Here is an 18,755-nt window from a genome sequence, read left to right on the forward strand (position 1 = left end):
AAAAAGTGTCGAACAAAAAATGTATGGCGCACTTTTTGATTGGTCCAGCGGATGCTGAGCTACACTCAAATAAATTTATGAAAAAATTTCGAAAAATTTAATTTTCGAGATAATCGTTCCAGAATACCGCCAATAAAATAGGGAAAAAGTTTCGAACAAAAAATGTATGGCGCACTTTTTGATTGGTCCAGCGGATGCTGAGCTACACTCAAATAAATTTTTTTAAAAATTTCGAAAAATTAAATTTGCGAGATAATTGATCGGGAATACCGCCAAAGTCTTAACCCGGGAGTCTCGAACAAAAAATGTATGGCGCACTTTTTGATTGGTTCAGCGGATGCTGAGCTACACTCAGATAAATTTTTTTAAAAATTTCGAAAAATTAAATTTGCGAGATAATTGATCGGGAATACCGCCAAAGTCTTAACCCGGGAGTCTCGAACAAAAAATGTATGGCGCACTTTTAGATTGGTCCAGCGGATGCTGAGCTACACTAAAAAATAATTAGGAAAAATTTTCAAAAAATTAAATTCGCTAAATAATTGTTCGGGAATACCGCCATAGTGATTAGAAGAAAGTTCTGAACAAAAAATGTATGGCGCACTTTTTGATTGGTCCAGCGGATGCTGAGCTACACTCAGATAAATTTTTTTAAAAATTTCGAAAAATTAAATTTGCGAGATAATTGATCGGGAATACCGCCAAAGTCTTAACCCGGGAGTCTCGAACAAAAAATGTATGGCGCACTTTTTGATTGGTCCAGCGGATGCTGAGCTACACTCACTAAAACTGGGAAAAAATTTTCGAAAAAAAAAATTAACTAGATAATGACTTGGGAATAATGCCAAAAAATTGAGCAAAAAGTCTCGAACAAAATATGTATGGCGCACTTTTTGATTGGTCCAGCGGATGCTGAGCTACACTCACTAAAACTGGGAAAAGAATTTCGAAAAAAAAAAAATTTGCGAGATAATCGTTCCGGAATACCGCCAATAAAATAGGGAAAAAGTTTCGAACAAAAAATGTATGGCGCACTTTTAGATTGGTCCAGCGGATGCTGAGCTACACTCAAAAATAATTTGGAAAAATTTTCAAAAAATTAAATTCGGGAGATAATCGTTCCGGAATACCGCCAATAAAATAGGGAAAAAGTTTCGAACAAAAAATGTATGGCGCACTTTTTGATTGGTCCAGCGGATGCTGAGCTACACTCAAATAAATTTATGAAAAAATTTCGAAAAATTTAAATTTCGAGATAATCGTTCCAGAATACCGCCAATAAAATAGGGAAAAAGTTTCGAACAAAAAATGTATGGCGCACTTTTTGATTGGTCCAGCGGATGCTGAGCTACACTCAAATAAATTTATGAAAAAATTTCGAAAAATTGAATTTTCGAGATAATCGTTCGGGAATACCGCCAAAGTCTTTAGCAAAAAGTAGCGAACAAAAAATGTATGGCCCACTTTTTGATTGGTCCAGCGGATGCTGATCTACACTAGAAAACAAATTTGGAAAAAATTTAGAAAAATTAAATTTGCGAGATAATCGTTCCGGAATACCGCCAATAAAATAGGGAAAAAGTTTCGAACAGAAAATGTATGGCGCACTTTTAGATTGGTCCAGCGGATGCTGACCTACACTCAAATACATTTATGAAAAAATTTCGAAAAATTAAATTTTCTAGATAATCGTTCGGGAATACCGCCAAAAAATTGAGCAAAAAGTCTCGAACAAAATATGTATGGCGCACTTTTTGATTGGTCCAGCGGATGCTGAGCTACACTCAGATAAATTTTTTTAAAAATTTTGAAAAATTAAATTTGCGAGATAATTGGTCGGGAATACCGCCAAAGTCTTAACCCGGGAGTCTCGAACAAAAAATGTATGGCGCACTTTTTGATTGGTCCAGCGGATGCTGAGCTACACTCACTAAAACTGGGAAAAAATTTTCGAAAAAAAAAATTTGCCAGGTAATGACTTGGGAATAATGACAAAAAATTGAGCAAAAAGTGTCGAACAAAAAATGTATGGCGCACTTTTTGATTGGTCCAGCGGATGCTGAGCTACACTCAAATAAATTTATGAAAAAATTTCGAAAAATTTAATTTTCGAGATAATCGTTCCAGAATACCGCCAATAAAATAGGGAAAAAGTTTCGAACAAAAAATGTATGGCGCACTTTTTGATTGGTCCAGCGGATGCTGAGCTACACTCAAATAAATTTTTTTAAAAATTTCGAAAAATTAAATTTGCGAGATAATTGATCGGGAATACCGCCAAAGTCTTAACCCGGGAGTCTCGAACAAAAAATGTATGGCGCACTTTTTGATTGGTTCAGCGGATGCTGAGCTACACTCAGATAAATTTTTTTAAAAATTTCGAAAAATTAAATTTGCGAGATAATTGATCGGGAATACCGCCAAAGTCTTAACCCGGGAGTCTCGAACAAAAAATGTATGGCGCACTTTTTGATTGGTCCAGCGGATGCTGAGCTACCCTCAAATAAATTTATGAAAAAATTTCGAAAAATTAAATTTGCTAGATAATTGTTCGGGAATACCGCCATAGTGATTAGAAGAAAGTTCTGAACAAAAAATGTTTGGCGCACTTTTTGATTGGTCCAGCGGATGCTGAGCTACACTCAGATAAATTTTTTTAAAAATTTCGAAAAATTAAATTTGCGAGATAATTGATCGGGAATACCGCCAAAGTCTTAACCCGGGAGTCTCGAACAAAAAATGTATGGCGCACTTTTTTATTGGTACAGCGGATGCTGAGCTACACTCACTAAAACTGGGAAAAAAATTTCGAAAAAAAAAATTTACTAGATAATGACTTGGGAATAATGCCAAAAAATTAAGCAAAAAGTCTCGAACAAAAAATGTATGGCGCACTTTTTGATTGGTCCAGCGGATGCTGAGCTACACTCACTAAAACTGGGAAAAAAATTTCGAAAAAAAAAATTTGCGAGATAATCGTTCCGGAATACCGCCAACAAAATAGGGAAAAAGTTTCGAACAAAAAATGTATGGCGCACTTTTAGATTGGTCCAGCGGATGCTGAGCTACACTAAAAAACATTTTGGAAAAATGGTTGAAAAATTAAATTTTCGAGATAATCGTTCGGCAATACCGCCGAAGTCTTTAGAAGAAAGTTCTGAACAAAAAATATATAGCGCACTTTTTGATTGGTCCAGCGGATGCTGAGCTATTCTCAAATAACAATCTAAAAAATTTTCGGAAAACATTTCGTGAAATTGAATTTTGCATTAAGTACACTTGGTATTGAACAATTTTCAAGAAAAAAAAAGTAATATAGCCTCAATAAAGAAATGAATGATGAAATATCTTATATAATAGTAAGTGTTTTTCAGAATATCGTATCAATATTGTCAATTTCCATTACAACGAAATGCTAATTCAATGACAATTTTTTTTCTATTTCCAAACAATTTATTTACAACCCGAAATAAATAGTTTTTATACTAAAAAGTATAAGTATTTTTGTTAAAAAAAAAGTCGTATTATATATGTTTGTTCTAAGTCCTGTCTTATCTACTGGAGGAAATATATTTAAACACATTTCTCTCTTCCGTACATATATACAATATATGCTTCCGTAAATATTTACATATGGTAATTAGTTTCTTCACCAACAATATATAACCACGTAAAATTAAGCCATAGAAATTTTCCATTTGTCTATATATACATTACAAATACAATGCAAATGTGAAAAACTAATGTTAAATAGAAAATATAGAAAAATAAAGTAGTTCAGCAAAATAAACAAAAAAAAACCTTTTTGAGATAATTTAGTACGTGAAACTCTTTATAAGAAAGAAAACATTCCCTTCTGATTCCAAAACTATTTTGTAAAAAAAAAATTAATGCATTAATATCAAAAAGAATTCTTTGAATATAATATGAAAGCTTTGCTTTATATTCGTAAAATAGAAAAAAAAATAATAATAGCGGATATATCATTGAATTCGGTGATGCTTTAAAAACAAGCTTTTACTCATGTTTTTTCCAAGCTTTTGAAAGTTCAATGATCTTTAAACCGGATTGTTTGCCTCGTATCTGTATGTGGCTTTTCACCAAGTTTCTGTGAGAGAGGAACTGATTTACGTTACCTTATTCTCCACTATTGAGAGAAGCTCCAAGTGAGAAAAAAGATGTAAGTCAACTAGGAGAGAATTTCTATAAGGAGCACTTATACACATTTGATTTTTTTTTCTTTCTTTCGTATTCACCTCAAGTTTAAAGTTTGTTGACAGAATGCACTAGACAGTGAATTATTAATATATATATATATATATATATATAGTAAAATGGCGGACATGAGAAAAAATTTGCAATTCAGATCCTAAAAGCAATGACTCAGCTTTTTAGCCCTGGTGTGTAGTATATTATATACTTCACACACAATCACTAATTCACTTTATCAAATAGTGCAAAAAAAAAGTTGAATTCTTCTCTAAAAGTTAAATAATTTTTTTTTTAATTAAAATTAAAATACAAATGCAATTAAAAAATATTTTAAAAAATATAATACAAATATACAAAAAAAAAGTACAAAACAGTAGAGACTAATAAAATTACTTGTAATAATAACAAAAACTAATAATAAAAAATATTAAAAATAATAATTTTTTCTTTTGTAAGAAATTTTTATATTAATATATTAATAATACACTGTACTAGTTAAAAATTTAAACAAACTAGGCACTTATCAGGTAGTAGTCTTACTATTTAAAAAAAAGTATTAGGGAAAATATCTGTAATTTAACGTAGCTGTGTGGTCAGGGTACACGACTCGCGTCCCAAGGGTCCTGGGTTCAATCCCCCATGGGTGCGAGATTTTTCAAAATTATTTTCTAGTGTTATAATAATAATAATAATAATAATAATATAATAATAATAATAACAGCAATAAAAATAATAATAACAACAATAACAGTAATTTCACAAAATAGGGCAATTTAAATACGCACAGAAAAAATTTGCTGTGGCAGCGAATTATTTGCTATCACATCAAATAACGTTAGCTAATTTAGGGACAGCGAACAAATTTGCTGTTGGGTAAAAGAAGTTTGCTGTTACAGTAAATTTTTAAAAATTAAGACATATTGATTATCATAGCAAACTTTTTCGTTGTCATAGAAAAAAATTTAGCTTTGATTACTAATTTTGATAGAACTGATAGCAAACATCAGTTAGCATTTGAAAGCAATTCCTTTTTTTTCCGTGACTGAAAACTGAAAAGGCATTGATAAGTTTTTTCCCTAAAAAGAAGAAACCAATTGTGATCCCTATTGTATTTTAATATTTTTTCCAAACTATACAACAAAAACTTTGTATTATTTTCATTTACGGTTATAGATAAAAGAGTCCTTTGTCTCATTCTTTTTATAATAATTGTCAATCGAGAAACTTGTACAATAAATAAAAGCAAAAAATATTACAACAAAAGTTAATATATAAAAGAGAGAATATTTTCAATGGACAATTTTGTGTTTAACAAAAAAAAGCTCCATCTAACAAAATATTTTTCTACTTTTATGACTCTATCGCCGGCGATTACTTTGTTGAAAGTGGGTAACAGTTTTTCGCGCGCCCTCGTCTCTCGTCTTTATACTTGTCTTGAGTTTCAAAGGAAAAAGAGATGAGAAGAGAGAGAAAGAGAGAGAGAAAGAGGTTCAACGTGATCCCGGTTGAATGGCTCTATATGGCACGTTTTCAAGTCGACGACGAGACAGTGAATGGAGTGGTTTGGCATATTTTCAAATTGATGACTGAAAATCGATATTAGTTTCCTATATATAAAGGCAATCTCTCTCTCTCCCTCTCTTTCTAGCTATAAATTTCATGCAACAAGTGCAATTTTTGTTAAACACTTGTTTATATTTTGTTAAAAATATACAAGGAAACTTTTTTAAAAAATCCTAATTGACATATGTTTAATTGACTGGAAATTTGTACTCGACTAAGCATATGCTTATTGTTTTGGAAAATGCACTTTCTCAAAGAATATTTTGCATTCTACGCTTAAAATAACATGATGTTAAAATAATGTCAGATTAAACAACCGAGTTTGTTTTCGTGTCTTCTTTATAAAGACACTTTCAAAAAGAAACAGTTGAGTACAAAACAAAAACCACAAAACTCTTTTTTACATAATACGAAAAAAAAAATTCAACTGCAATTTCAAATTAAGCTATAAAATTAATTTCCTTGTTTCATATTCACTGGCAAAAAAAGCTGAATGAATTTTTTAAAAATAATTTTTGAAATTTTAAAATTGACGTAATTTTTTGAAAAGAAATATTTTTTCAATTTTCAGAATTCATAATGAATCGTTCAACGACAGTGTCGTCAATATTTGACGTGACAAGCAGTTTACAAGAAATGATTAAAGTTAATTCAGGAATGTCATTGGACAAGACAAGAAGTCTCTTCGACAACGATCCTGATGTATCACCTGTGACCTTATCAGAAGACTGGTCCCGAGTTGCTCGTCTATTACTACTAGCATCACTAGCTGTGGTTGGAAGTGTTGGAAATGTTTTTATGATATCGGCCGTTATGGTCGAAGATCATTTAAGAAAAATAGGTCAGTAACACAACAAAATTTTCCATACATAGAAGAACGTAATATGCAAATCTAATTAATATTTCAAAAGTACACTCTTAGATTTGAAATAATAAAAAAATTCAAACAGAAGAAAATTTCCTATTACGAAAAAGCGTTTCTATTACTATTGACAAGAAAAAACTATATATCTTACAAGGGTAAGAAACTAAGAATAAATATAGGAATATAGTAAAAGAAAATATATAATATCGTAAACTTAATAAAATTCTCGCGTATAATATTATATATAGCTTTATATTTGTTTCTGAAAACTAACGGAAATTACAAAATAGCTAATAAAAGAGGTAAACATTGAACATCTGAAATACAATCTCACGAGTGTTTACGCAGAATCTTTGAATTATTATTATTATTACTGTAAACTTTATATAGCAAAAGGTCTTTAAATGTCTCGCTTCTCAAGTATATGCAACTGTTCACATAAATAAAACAATTTCTAGGATTTGTAAAATTTATTTTCTTTTACTATTTACTATTTATTGAACTTCCTTATATAAATACACAGCTTTACAATTTTTATTAAAATCTAATCGAAAAATCCCAAACAATTCAAAACAATTTTTTTTCTAATTTATTTTTCCTAAAGAAGACTATTGCTATATATATATTGTAAAATTTTTCGTTAATAGAATAAAACAATGTTCTTTTGTCTCTCAAGGGTTGAAACAGGAATTTTTTGATTTGATAAAAACAACGATAGGACATTTCTTAGTCACGTAATATCCGGATGAGTTTCCCCAGAAATCCGGTTTTATGGAAATTTTGCTCTAGAGACGGAGAGGGTTGACGATATATATATATATATTGAGTTGCCCTTCTCTCGTAAAAGAAGATAAGGTGTCGGGCTTTCCATTACTAATACATTTACATTTACATATATACACGTACACACAAAACCAGGATAGAGATCCTTTTCATCTTGTATCGTAATTGTTCTCACTTTACCAGGCACAAGTGCTTCTTCAAAAATTATTGAGCGATCAAATAATAAATTATTTCCGAGAACTTGTAAAAAAAAAAAAATGTAATAGAAAATAAATTAATAAAATAAAATTTTATATTACTGTCACCATTCTCTTCAAAAAAAATTTTTGTAATTTTAAATTAATTTTTTTTCAACTCTAGGGTGTAAAGAGACTCTTTTCAATCCTGAGAAATGAAACAGTCCTTTTAAGGGATTTATAACAACCATTTCCATGGCAACCGTTATCATAATAACCTTTACCATAGCAACCGTTACTATGACAACCGCTTCAATAGCAATAGTTACTATGGTACCAGTTACTATGGTACCAGTCAATTACTATGGTACCACTAACTTTGGTACCAGTCAATTACTATGGTACAAGTTACTATGGTACTAATTACTATTGTACCAGTCAATTACTATGGTACCAGTTACAATGGTACCAGTTACTATGGTACCAGTCAATTACTATGGTACCAGTTACTATGGTACAAGTTACTATGGTACCACTAACTTTGGTACCAGTCAATTACTATGGTACCAGTTACTATGGTACCAGTTACTATGGTACCAGTTACTATGGTACTAGTTACTATGGTACCACTAACTTTGGTACCAGTCAATTACTATGGTACAAGTTACTATGGTACTAATTACTATTGTACCAGTCAATTACTATGGTACCAGTTACAATGGTACCAGTTACTATGGTACCAGTCAATTACTATGGTACCAGTTACTATGGTACAAGTTACTATGGTACCACTAACTTTGGTACCAGTCAATTACTATGGTACCAGTTACTATGGTACCAGTTACTATGGTACTAGTTACTATGGTACCACTAACTTTGGTACCAGTCAATTACTATGGTACCAGTTACTATGGTACTAGTTACTATGGTACCACTAACTTTGGTACCAGTCAATTACTATGGTACCAGTTACTATGGTACCAGTTACTATGGTACCAGTTACTATGGTACCAGTTACTATGGTACCAGTTACTATGGTACCAGTTACTATGGTACCAGTTACTATGGTACCAGTTACTATGGTACTAGTTACTATGGTACCACTAACTTTGGTACCAGTCAATTACTATGGTACCAGTTACTATGGTACTAATTACTATTGTACCAGTTACTATGGTAACAGTTAGGTAGTATGGTACCAGTTACTATGGTAACAGGTAGTATGGTACCAGTTACTGTGGTACGTTCCTATGGCAACAGTTACCATAGCAACCGTTACCACAACCTTTTTTTCTTAGACACCGTTGTTAAGGACTTTTTTTCCTTAGCAACGGTTCCTAAGAATTTTTTCCCTTACAAACGATTGCTAATGATTTTATATTTACCAAAAGGAAAAAAAACATTTTAATAGACCCAATTAGAGTTAATGAAGTAAAATTTCTTTCCTAATATTCATTTTTGCGAAACATGAAAAATTAAATATATTAACTTTGATACTCTGCTTTTGAGCAGTGTATTATTAAAAAATTTAAAGTAATTGCTAAATCACTTTAATTATACTCTCATCTCGTTTATAATTCGACAGCAACCTGCATATTAATTTATTAAATTTTAATTGCTCGTAATTATATTAATTTCAATGGTGCATCAATATATTGTCAGATGAATTTTGATTGTTCATTAAAAAATGATTTTGTATATATGTACCGCAGGTATTTTCAAAAGAATAATATATGTATATAGAAGAAACGTTATGAGGCATCCGGTGTATCCGCGATCTTCCGTTGTATATTATAATGCACATTATCAAGAATTTTTTTCCCAGAATCATTTCTTTATTCAATTATACAATGAAAATTATAGTGTTTACATCGCTAACGAATCGCAGTGAAGGTCAATTTTGAATGATTACCAAGGTCAAATTTAATATCGTGATTACTATGTTAAAGGTGATAGGCGGTGATAAAGTTGATATGCAAATTGAAGGGTATATATATATTTTTTTTTTCTTTTATATATATATGAGTTTAAAATGTTCACATGTTTGCCAAAGTACTTTTTATGGATCAAGTTTCATGATTCGAAAAGTTATTTCATTTCTCATTATATAGAAATATATAATAAACAACAAAAAAGTACACAATGAAAACCTTAACTAAAAATTGTAATAAAATCTTTAAACATATTTATGAAAACCTATTTACCTGAGAAAAAATATATTTTTGAAGTGAAATATTTATTTAGTAAAATGTTTCCATTTCGAAATAAATGAAAAAAAAATTATTTCAAATGTTAAAAGCATGTATATTTGGATTTTTCTCTTGTGCGAAGATTTGAAATGAAAATGTATTATTACACAAAAGTCAGAAAAAGAAAATGCGAGATACAAAAGGGAAAAAGAGAGTGAGTGAGAGAGAGAGATAAGTGAGAAATATATGTAATTTTTGCAGGAAATGCATTTCTGGTGAATGTCGCCTTAGCGGATCTGATGGTGACAGGTCTCGTTTTACCAGCGTCTGCAATTGTCATCCTAGCAGGACATAAAGAATCCTTGGGAATTTGTCGCTTCGAATGGACTTTAGAAGCGTTATGCTTTTTAGTAACTGTATTGACATTGGCAGCCATAGCTGTCGAAAATTACATGCGTCTCTACCTTCCAGTTGAAAGGTGAGTTCATCACAATTATTTCCTATAAAAGCTCCGAGTTAACTTCAGAAAAGAGACAATAGAATCTATAAAAAATTATAATCCAAAAAATGGAATTTATTCTATTTTCTTGAATTTCACATTTTTTAAATAGATATTTTAATATAAATAATATTTATTTTTAAAAAAACGAAAATATTGTCCTTGAATATACTAGTCTATTTCTATATCGATTGGAAATATGATAATATGCCACGTCGACTAGAAATCCAACTTCCGAGATGAGGCATTTAGAATCTAGACGTACCGGATTTATATTATCCTATACACTAATTCTGTCACACTGCGAATGAGACATGAACGCCAAGAATTTTGTATTGTTCTCTATCATCTACATACAACCAATAAATTCTTGATTACAAATTCCAAAGATCAAATTCCTAACATCCAATATCACTTATTAACTAGATTCATATTTCTGATTTCTATTATATAAATATGTGTTACCATTTTTTATTCAGATTTCGCGGAATCCATAATCTAATTATGCGCAATCCGCGATCTTGTTTCGCGGAATCTGCAATCTAATTTCGCGAAATCCACAATCTAGTTTCGCGAAAACTGCGATCTAATTACATACGCGAAATACGCGATTTAGTTTCGCCAAAACCGTGACCTAATTTCGCGAAAAACTGATTCAATTTCGCAGAATCCGTGATCTATTTATGCCAAATCCGCGAACTAGTTTCACCAAAACTGAAACCTAACTTCGCGGAATCCTTGAACTAATTTCACGAAATCCGTTATATATTTCCGCGAAATCCGCGAATTAGTTTCGCCAAAAGTGCAACCTAATTTCGCGGATTCCGTAATCTAATTACGCGAAATCCGTGATATATTTACGCATAATGAGCGATTTAGTTTCGCGGAATCTGTTACCTAATTTCGCGGAATTCGTAATCTTAAGTACGCGGAATCTGTGATCTAATTTCGCGAAATCCGTGATATATTTCCGCGAAATCCGCGAACTAGTTTCACCAAAACTGAAACTAAATTTCGCGGAATCCTTGAAGTAATTTCACGAAATCCGCGAACTAGTTTTGCCAAAAGTGCAACCTAATTTCGCGCATTCCGTAATCTGATTACGCGAAATCCGTGATATATTTACGCGAAATGAGCGACCTAGTTTCGCGGAATTCGTAATCTTAAGTACGCGGAATCTGTGATCTAATTTCGCGAAATCCGTGATATATTTCCGCGAACTAGTTTCACCAAAACTGAAACTAAATTTCGCGGAATCCTTGAAGTAATTTCACGAAATTCTTGATATATTTCCGCGAAATCCGCGAACTAGTTTTGCCAAAAATGCAACTTAATTTCCCGGATTCCGTAATTTAATTACGCGAAATCCGTGATATATTTTTGCGACATGAGCGACCTAGTTTCGCGGAATCTGTGACTTAATTTCGCGGAATTCGTAATCTAATTAAGCGAAATCCGTGATATATTTACGCGAAATAAGTGACTTAGTTTCGCGGAATTCGTGATCTTAAGTACGCGGAATCTGTAATCTAATTTCGCAAAATCCAAGAAATAATTACGCGAAATTCGCGATTTAGTTTTGCCAAAACTGAAACCTAATTTCGTGGAATCCTTGAACTAATTTCGCGAAATCCGTGATATAATTACGCGAAATCCGCGATTTAGTTTGGCCAAAACCGTGACCTAATTTTGCAAAAACTGATCTAATTTCGCAGAATCCGTGATCTATTTATGTGAAATCCGCGAACTAGTTTCACCAAAACTGAAACCTAATTTCACGGATTCCGTTATCTAATTACGCGAAATCCGTGATATATTTACGCAAAATGAGTGACCTAGTTTCGCGGAATTCGTAATCCTAATTACGCAGAATCTGTGATCTAATTTCGCGCAATCCGACACTTATTTTCGCAGAATTCGTGACTTATTTTCGCGAATTCCGTGATCTAGTTTCGCAAAAAAAAAGGTTTTTAAATTTTACTGACTTTTTCTAAGTTATTCTACGTTTAATTTAGTTTGCAGTCCTTGACAAAAGTAAAATGGCATTTTTATAAATATTGAAGAAAAAATAATATATCTATAATAAGCATTAAATTTCGTGTTAACTTGTGATTAAATTTGTAAATCACCATCTAGCTTTTATATACGGAAGAGCAATCAAGTGTGGATTATATTGTCCCTAACTAAGAAATAATTGCCATGGATTATACAGAGACACTTTTTACGGAGATAAATAATTCCTATCTTGAGTGGCGTTACAAAGGTTGATTACTTAACCTTTAAATTGGATGCAATTTTACTTCGAATTGGAATTAGTCGCGCTAATTGGAGGTTATACTAAAGAAAGGGTCGATGATCTTTATTTTTAGATGAAGACATTCTATAAAAAGTAATGCAAACATTGACAGTACTATTTATAATAATAATATAAATACGAACAAAGTAGATTCAAAAATGAAGATAAAAAATTCAAACGTAAAAATCGAATTTCTACAGAAGTACATAATTTCATCTTATGAACAATTTAACATCTTCACAACTTTCAACAGAGATTCCATTGCTTATAAAAAGATTAACACAATAACTAATCAACTAAATCTTAAAGAAGAAATAAATTTTTCTCTGACTGAATAGTAATTTTCCAAAATTCAATGAATTGAATTTCATTAATATATATAACTATTGAAATTCAACCTCAATTTTCCCATGAGATCGTTTCGTCTAGAAATTCTGCTTACCACGAATTAATCACATTGTTACCAAGAACTATACATATATATATTCAGTATAGGGAAATGTAAACTTCATCAACACGCGGCTTTATAGAGTTGTAGATGTAAATCCTTTCAGATGTAAATGTATATCAAGAAACTTGTAACGTAAAGTAATTGTAACTTGTACACGCAACATTATATTGAGGTATACACCTAATATAATTTATTGTTCAAGTTTGTACTTTGAATTCGTTATGCACGTGCGTTAAACATATCAAACTCATCTCGCACCATGTATAACTAAATCATTTCTCAAAGACTTAGACATCTGTTGTCAGTTATGATTACAAATATCAAATCAAAAGCAGTAATATAATAATTACTATAATAAATTATTCAAAAAAAAACAACTAATTAAATAATTGAATAAAAATTAACCGAAAAAATTTGTCGTTTACAATTTTAGAATATGATATGAATATATTATAATATACATGTTCGAACGTGATACTTAAAGCAAAAAGGGACATGTACATTTTTTTTTTAACTTCATCATACAACATCAAAGAGCAATTAAGGTAAATGGGGGGTTATTAAGACCTGTTTTATACAAAGTGTAATTAGCACTAAGTGATACTAACAGACTGTTCGTGCAACCAACTTTTTATATAAAACAATGGACATGAGTAAAAAAAATTTAATTTCCTTTGAAATTCTTTTTTCGACTATTTCAAATATTTACTCGCACTTTTAAGAACCAGAAATAATTTATCTCTTTATATCTCTTTCTTTGAACCTGCGCGGGAAATTACTTTTGTATAAAAAAAAATGTCATTAATTGCAAAACGGACTGTCACTTATAAATCAAGTCCTTCAATCACGAGAAGTGAATTTTTTTTTGTAATTTACTTTTTCTTGTTTTAATTTTCCGAATTTCTCAATACTCTGAATTGGAATACAAATGATAATAATAATTTAAAATGGATGTAAATTTTCTTTTCACAGGTATGCAATACTAACACCAGGACGTGTAACAAGTTCAATTCTATTGGTATGGGCAGTAGCAGCAACAGCAATAGGTCTTCAATCATCATTTGATTTGGGACCAGATTTTTGTAATAGACGTTTTAATGGTATTGCAATGGAACAGGCTGTTGGTGCAAGTATATTGGTAGGCCTTCCAGTTCTTATAACGATTCTAATTTATCTAATGCTAGTGACAAGAGTTCGTCGTGCGACACGTGGTTCATATAAGCCACCAGTAGCATTCTCATGGGATTATGAATTAACAAAAACAAATATCTATAGTTTTTTTCTCTTCGCAATATTTTGGATGCCATTGGGTGTGGCGCTTTGGATAAGTTCAGTCCGTCCTGTAAAAGCACGTGTCTTCATTAATCTCGCTTGGTTTGCACTATCAAAATCATGTGTTAATAATTTACTTTATTGCGTTGTTGATCGTCATTTTCGTAATGCTTATGTAAAATTATTTCACTATTGTTGTTTTAAAACAACAGTGAGTTTTTCACGAAGAACAAGAGGTGAAGTATCACGTTCTGGTGATGTTAAATTGCGAGTACATATTATTCAATCCTATGCAACTAGTCCAGCTTCCTACTGCCGTCCCACTATTGCAAATAGACCCAATGGACGCGATGTCTATGAGCTTTAGAAACATTTTTATTTATTTCCCTATATTATGAATTCTCGAGATTTTTTATTTCACAAATTCCTTTAGATCTAGTTTAAGATTTTTAAAGATATTTTTTTTTTTTTTTTTTTTAATTATAACGAAAAATAAACATTTTTTCACCAATGAAGCATAATATCTCTTTTCATCAAGCTCCATTTTCTTTTTTAACTGCGGTAATACCGACGTGCGCGCAAAAAAAAAAAGTGACTGAACTATAGAGTAAAAATTTATGACCCGAACCAAAGGCTTAAATCAGAGATGTTTAGTACCTAACACAGCCATATTTTACGAATTTACGATGAAAAATGAAATAGAATGAGATTTCATCTATATTGCAAAGTATAAAACATGGTTGGGTTAGGGTGCTTTATATCCTTGACTTAAGTAATATTTATCATTGACTCGATATTTTTTTTTTTTTGTCAATAATTTACTATAGTTATGTATTTTTTAAGTTAACTTTCTTCTAAATACTTGAAAAATTAAAAAAAAATGTTCTAAATAAAATATTTTCAGATAATTAATATATTCAAATTTTCAAAAATTCTATATAAGTAAATTTAAATTCCTCATTTCATTTTTGTAAATGAAAAAAAAAATCTAAAAATACCAGAAATATCGACGATAATTCACAAAAAAAAAGAAAAATAAGAAAGTGAAGAAAATTCTATATAAAGATGATAATAAAAAAGATTCCAGAGATAATAAAAATACCAAAGACCTATAATATACGTAGGAGGTGAACATTTTTAAAAAAAAGTCTGAAAAAGTCTGGTAATAATTTAGTATAACGCATTTTCTTTACCGAAAAACACTTTTTATAAAAATGGCAAAAAAATGATTAATTATTATATTAATTGAATAAAAAACTAATTTAAATTTAGTTTTCTTTTTAATTTCAAAGAAAGAAATTATTTAAATTGAAAATTAATTATAGGTAAATTATGTCTATATGTAAATTTATGCGTAAAATTTTCTATCGAAACCCTAAATTTTCATAATCAGCTTTTACCGTAATTCTATTTACAAATTTAAATCGACTATTAAATTATCTAAGAAGACATTTTAGATTCAAAACTTTAATCCTGATGCAAAATTGTTAATAAACTTTAACAAAAGTTCCCATGTAGCAATATTCTGCGGTGTCATTATGTTTATGAGCCTCACCACATGCTACTAAGCACTCATTATTTTCCTTTATTAAAGATCGCTTCACGTTTCTATTAAAAAATACAAAAACGATAATTCCCATTAACTTTAAAATTATTAAAAATTAAATTTTTAGTTTTTTAGTTATTTTTTATTTCATATAAAAATAATTTTTTAAAAATTTAACATATTAAAATTTAATTTAATAATTTTCATTTTTCTTCAATTCAATGATTTTAATCGCTATTTTTAAATAGAATTTTTAATCTAAATTAAATTTTAAATCAATTTCAAATAAATTCAATTTAATTTTTTAAATAAATTCAATTTTAACTATAAACTCGATTTCAAATCAATTCAAGTCGAATAAAAAAGTTAAATAAATTCAATCTCTAAAAGTTTGGTTTTGATTGAATACAATTGAAATTTTAAATAAATTAGATTTCAAGTATGTTCAACGAAAAAAAAAGAGAAAAGAAGAAAAAAGAGATTTTAAGTTAAATGATTTTCCCGGGTCATACACGGAATTCTATAGATGTTGAAAGTAGAGAAACCCTTGATCAATAGTGCCAACAAAATGTTTCATCACGTTAGGTTCTTCTCTGGACTGATTCCAACTTGAAAACCTTTTCTTAAAGTGATTGTCTCCGGGATATAATAAAGAAAAAGATTTTTCTCCTCTATACGTGCTTGAAGCACAAAATGTTCTAATGAATATAAGAAACTTGTTAGATTTCCTTTTTTAACTCAAAAAAAAAAAAGAAAAAGACTTTATACAATTCATTTACAGTATATAAATTTAATTGAATAATATCGAAAATCAATTTTAAAAAATAATATTTATTTTTTACTTAATATTTTAAAGAAGATAATTTAAAAAAAAGAATAAATTAAATAAATTTAAAAAACATAATCTTTATAATTTAAAAAAATATAATTATAAGGACTTTATAATTTAATTAATAATAATTAATAATTTATAGTAATTTTTATAATAAATTATTTTAATTGTACAAAAAAAAATTAAAAACAAATTATTTATGAAGCTAAAAATTCGTTTAAAAATTAATAAAAAATTTTTTAAAAATTAAATTTTCAATATTTTATTCAATTAAAAAAATTACGTAAAAAAATTGTAGCATTTCGTCACTGAATATAATAATTATAAACTTTAATAATTTCAATTTTTTTTTTTTTGAAACACACAGCAAATTATTTCATAAAACTTTATGAATCTTATCGTACATAATATTGAAAAAAAAATTTCCTTACACCTATAAAATCGAAATTCAAAGGGAGGTAAAACTTTTTTTTTTTTTTTCTATATATTACAACTTGGAGTTGAGAAAAAGTTTAAAATTATCCGGAGAATAAATTCTTGTACATATAAAAGATTCTTTCACGAGTCTACGACTTCAACTAAAAAGTTATATATTTCTCATTCGTAAGTATTGTCGCGTAAAATGAAGCTTTACAACTTTCAACATCAGAGACGAAAATGAAATTCAAAGAGAGAGGAAAATAATGAACAAGTCGAATGCATAAGATTTTCCTATTATATCCCTCATTTCTAATGTTTTCGAGGGAAAAAAAAATCACTTTAATATATATAGTTTCAAAGGAGCTTGCTCACTTCAAAAGATATAATACATAAAAAAATCATTTTTCTCTATTACTCTCTCGCATAAGAAATGAATCACTAATTGCAAAGAAATCTGTCAAGTGCAACGACTCTCTCCCTCTCTCTCTGTAGTGTAATGAATTTTTTTTTCCCATTGGATTTGTTTCTTGAAAATATTTATCTGCTTGAGAATTCAAAAAAAAAAAAAAATCCCCTGTACAATTTTATTCATTTCGACATTTAATTTTGAAATATTGCTTTACAAGATTCTTCAAATATAAAGAGAGAGAGAGAGAGAGAAAGAGAGGACATTTAAAATGAAAGGGTTTTCAAGAGGACGCTTTTTAATCTCAATATGCGCCCTTTTAATAAAATTAATAATTAGAAACAAGTTAAAATTAAAGCTCCAATTCAAAATTTATATAAGTATGTATTTCAAGAGGGTTCTATTGTATTGAATATAATCTATATATATATACGTTTCATAAATCTAATTCGACGAAAAAGTATTTTACGAATCACGAACTCAATTTTGGCTTTCCGATAAATTCCATTTATATAACAAGCACAATTATATTTCAACAAAAGAATCAATTTACACCAAATACGAAATAACAGCAAAAAGAAATATAATACGTAACTTCAAAAAAATAAAATTGAAAGAAGTCAAAAATTAAGGTTTTAAAAATATTTTTCAAAAGAATTTTGTGAAAAAAAAAAATTTATCTCTGGAATCACAAAAAAAGTGTAAATTTAGTTGAATACAAATTAGACTAGAGTAGAATTTTAAATGGAAATTTTTTTATTAAAAAAAATTTTAATTTCATTTTTATATCTATAATTGAGTTTTTTTTTTAATGAAGATATATAAACAAACAATAGAAAATTAAAATAAGAAAAACACTTAATGAAATTGAATCATAAAAGAAAATATTACATCCGATAATAAATTTGCATTATTTCAAATTATTTTTAACACAATTTTTCCTTCAATTTTCAAATCATATATATATCTATTTTGTTTCATGTGAAGCGAGCATTATTATAATCGAAAATTATGGCATTTACGAGACACGCTTTTAATATGAATGTTTGTTGTTGCTCCGTCCATAATCGTACAATATATAATCGTTTTTCTATAAACAACGTCAAATAAAAAAAAAAATTTAACACGAAAGTATCTCTCCCTTTTTAAAAATCAAACATAAATAATAGTTTTCAATCCGAACCACACTCCTGAATGTGCCTACGTTTCAATTATACTAAATTTAGAATTAAAAAAAGTAAAACA

The 18,755-nt window shown here is 29.4% G+C and overlaps 3 protein-coding genes across 8 annotated transcripts in view; 2 read left to right on the plus strand and 1 right to left on the minus strand.

The window, feature by feature from the left end:
* The window catches only part of LOC127282468 (adenosine receptor A1-like), a 79,677-nt gene extending 64,927 nt beyond the window's left edge, over positions 1-14,750 (plus strand). For all 3 annotated transcript variants that reach the window (XM_051306719.1, XM_051306716.1, XM_051306718.1), the window contains exons 3-5: positions 6,347-6,616; positions 10,050-10,266; positions 14,007-14,750. In XM_051306719.1, the coding sequence (XP_051162676.1) occupies positions 6,355-6,616; positions 10,050-10,266; positions 14,007-14,673 (1,146 nt within the window). In that variant the 5' untranslated portion in view covers positions 6,347-6,354 and the 3' untranslated portion in view covers positions 14,674-14,750. The remainder of the gene's footprint in view (positions 1-6,346; positions 6,617-10,049; positions 10,267-14,006) is intronic.
* Positions 1-18,755, minus strand: part of LOC127282472 (uncharacterized) — a 241,720-nt gene that overhangs the window by 178,085 nt on the left and 44,880 nt on the right. The gene's annotated exons all lie outside the window — the stretch shown is intronic.
* LOC127282469 (nitric oxide synthase-interacting protein homolog) overlaps positions 1-18,755 on the plus strand; it is a 181,257-nt gene that overhangs the window by 153,127 nt on the left and 9,375 nt on the right. Inside the window, exon 1 of one of the 4 annotated variants that reach the window (XM_051306724.1) lies at positions 14,781-14,792. The exons of the other annotated variants lie outside the window; for them this stretch is intronic. The gene's annotated coding sequence lies outside the window, so the exon portion shown is untranslated. Of the gene's footprint in view, positions 1-14,780; positions 14,793-18,755 lie in introns of those variants that run through there. 4 annotated transcript variants of the gene reach the window in all.

Source organism: Leptopilina boulardi, unplaced genomic scaffold (assembly GCF_019393585.1).
Source record: "Leptopilina boulardi isolate dan_hultmark-lab unplaced genomic scaffold, ZJU_Lbou_2.1 LbouV2_30, whole genome shotgun sequence".
NCBI lineage: Eukaryota > Metazoa > Arthropoda > Insecta > Hymenoptera > Figitidae > Leptopilina > Leptopilina boulardi.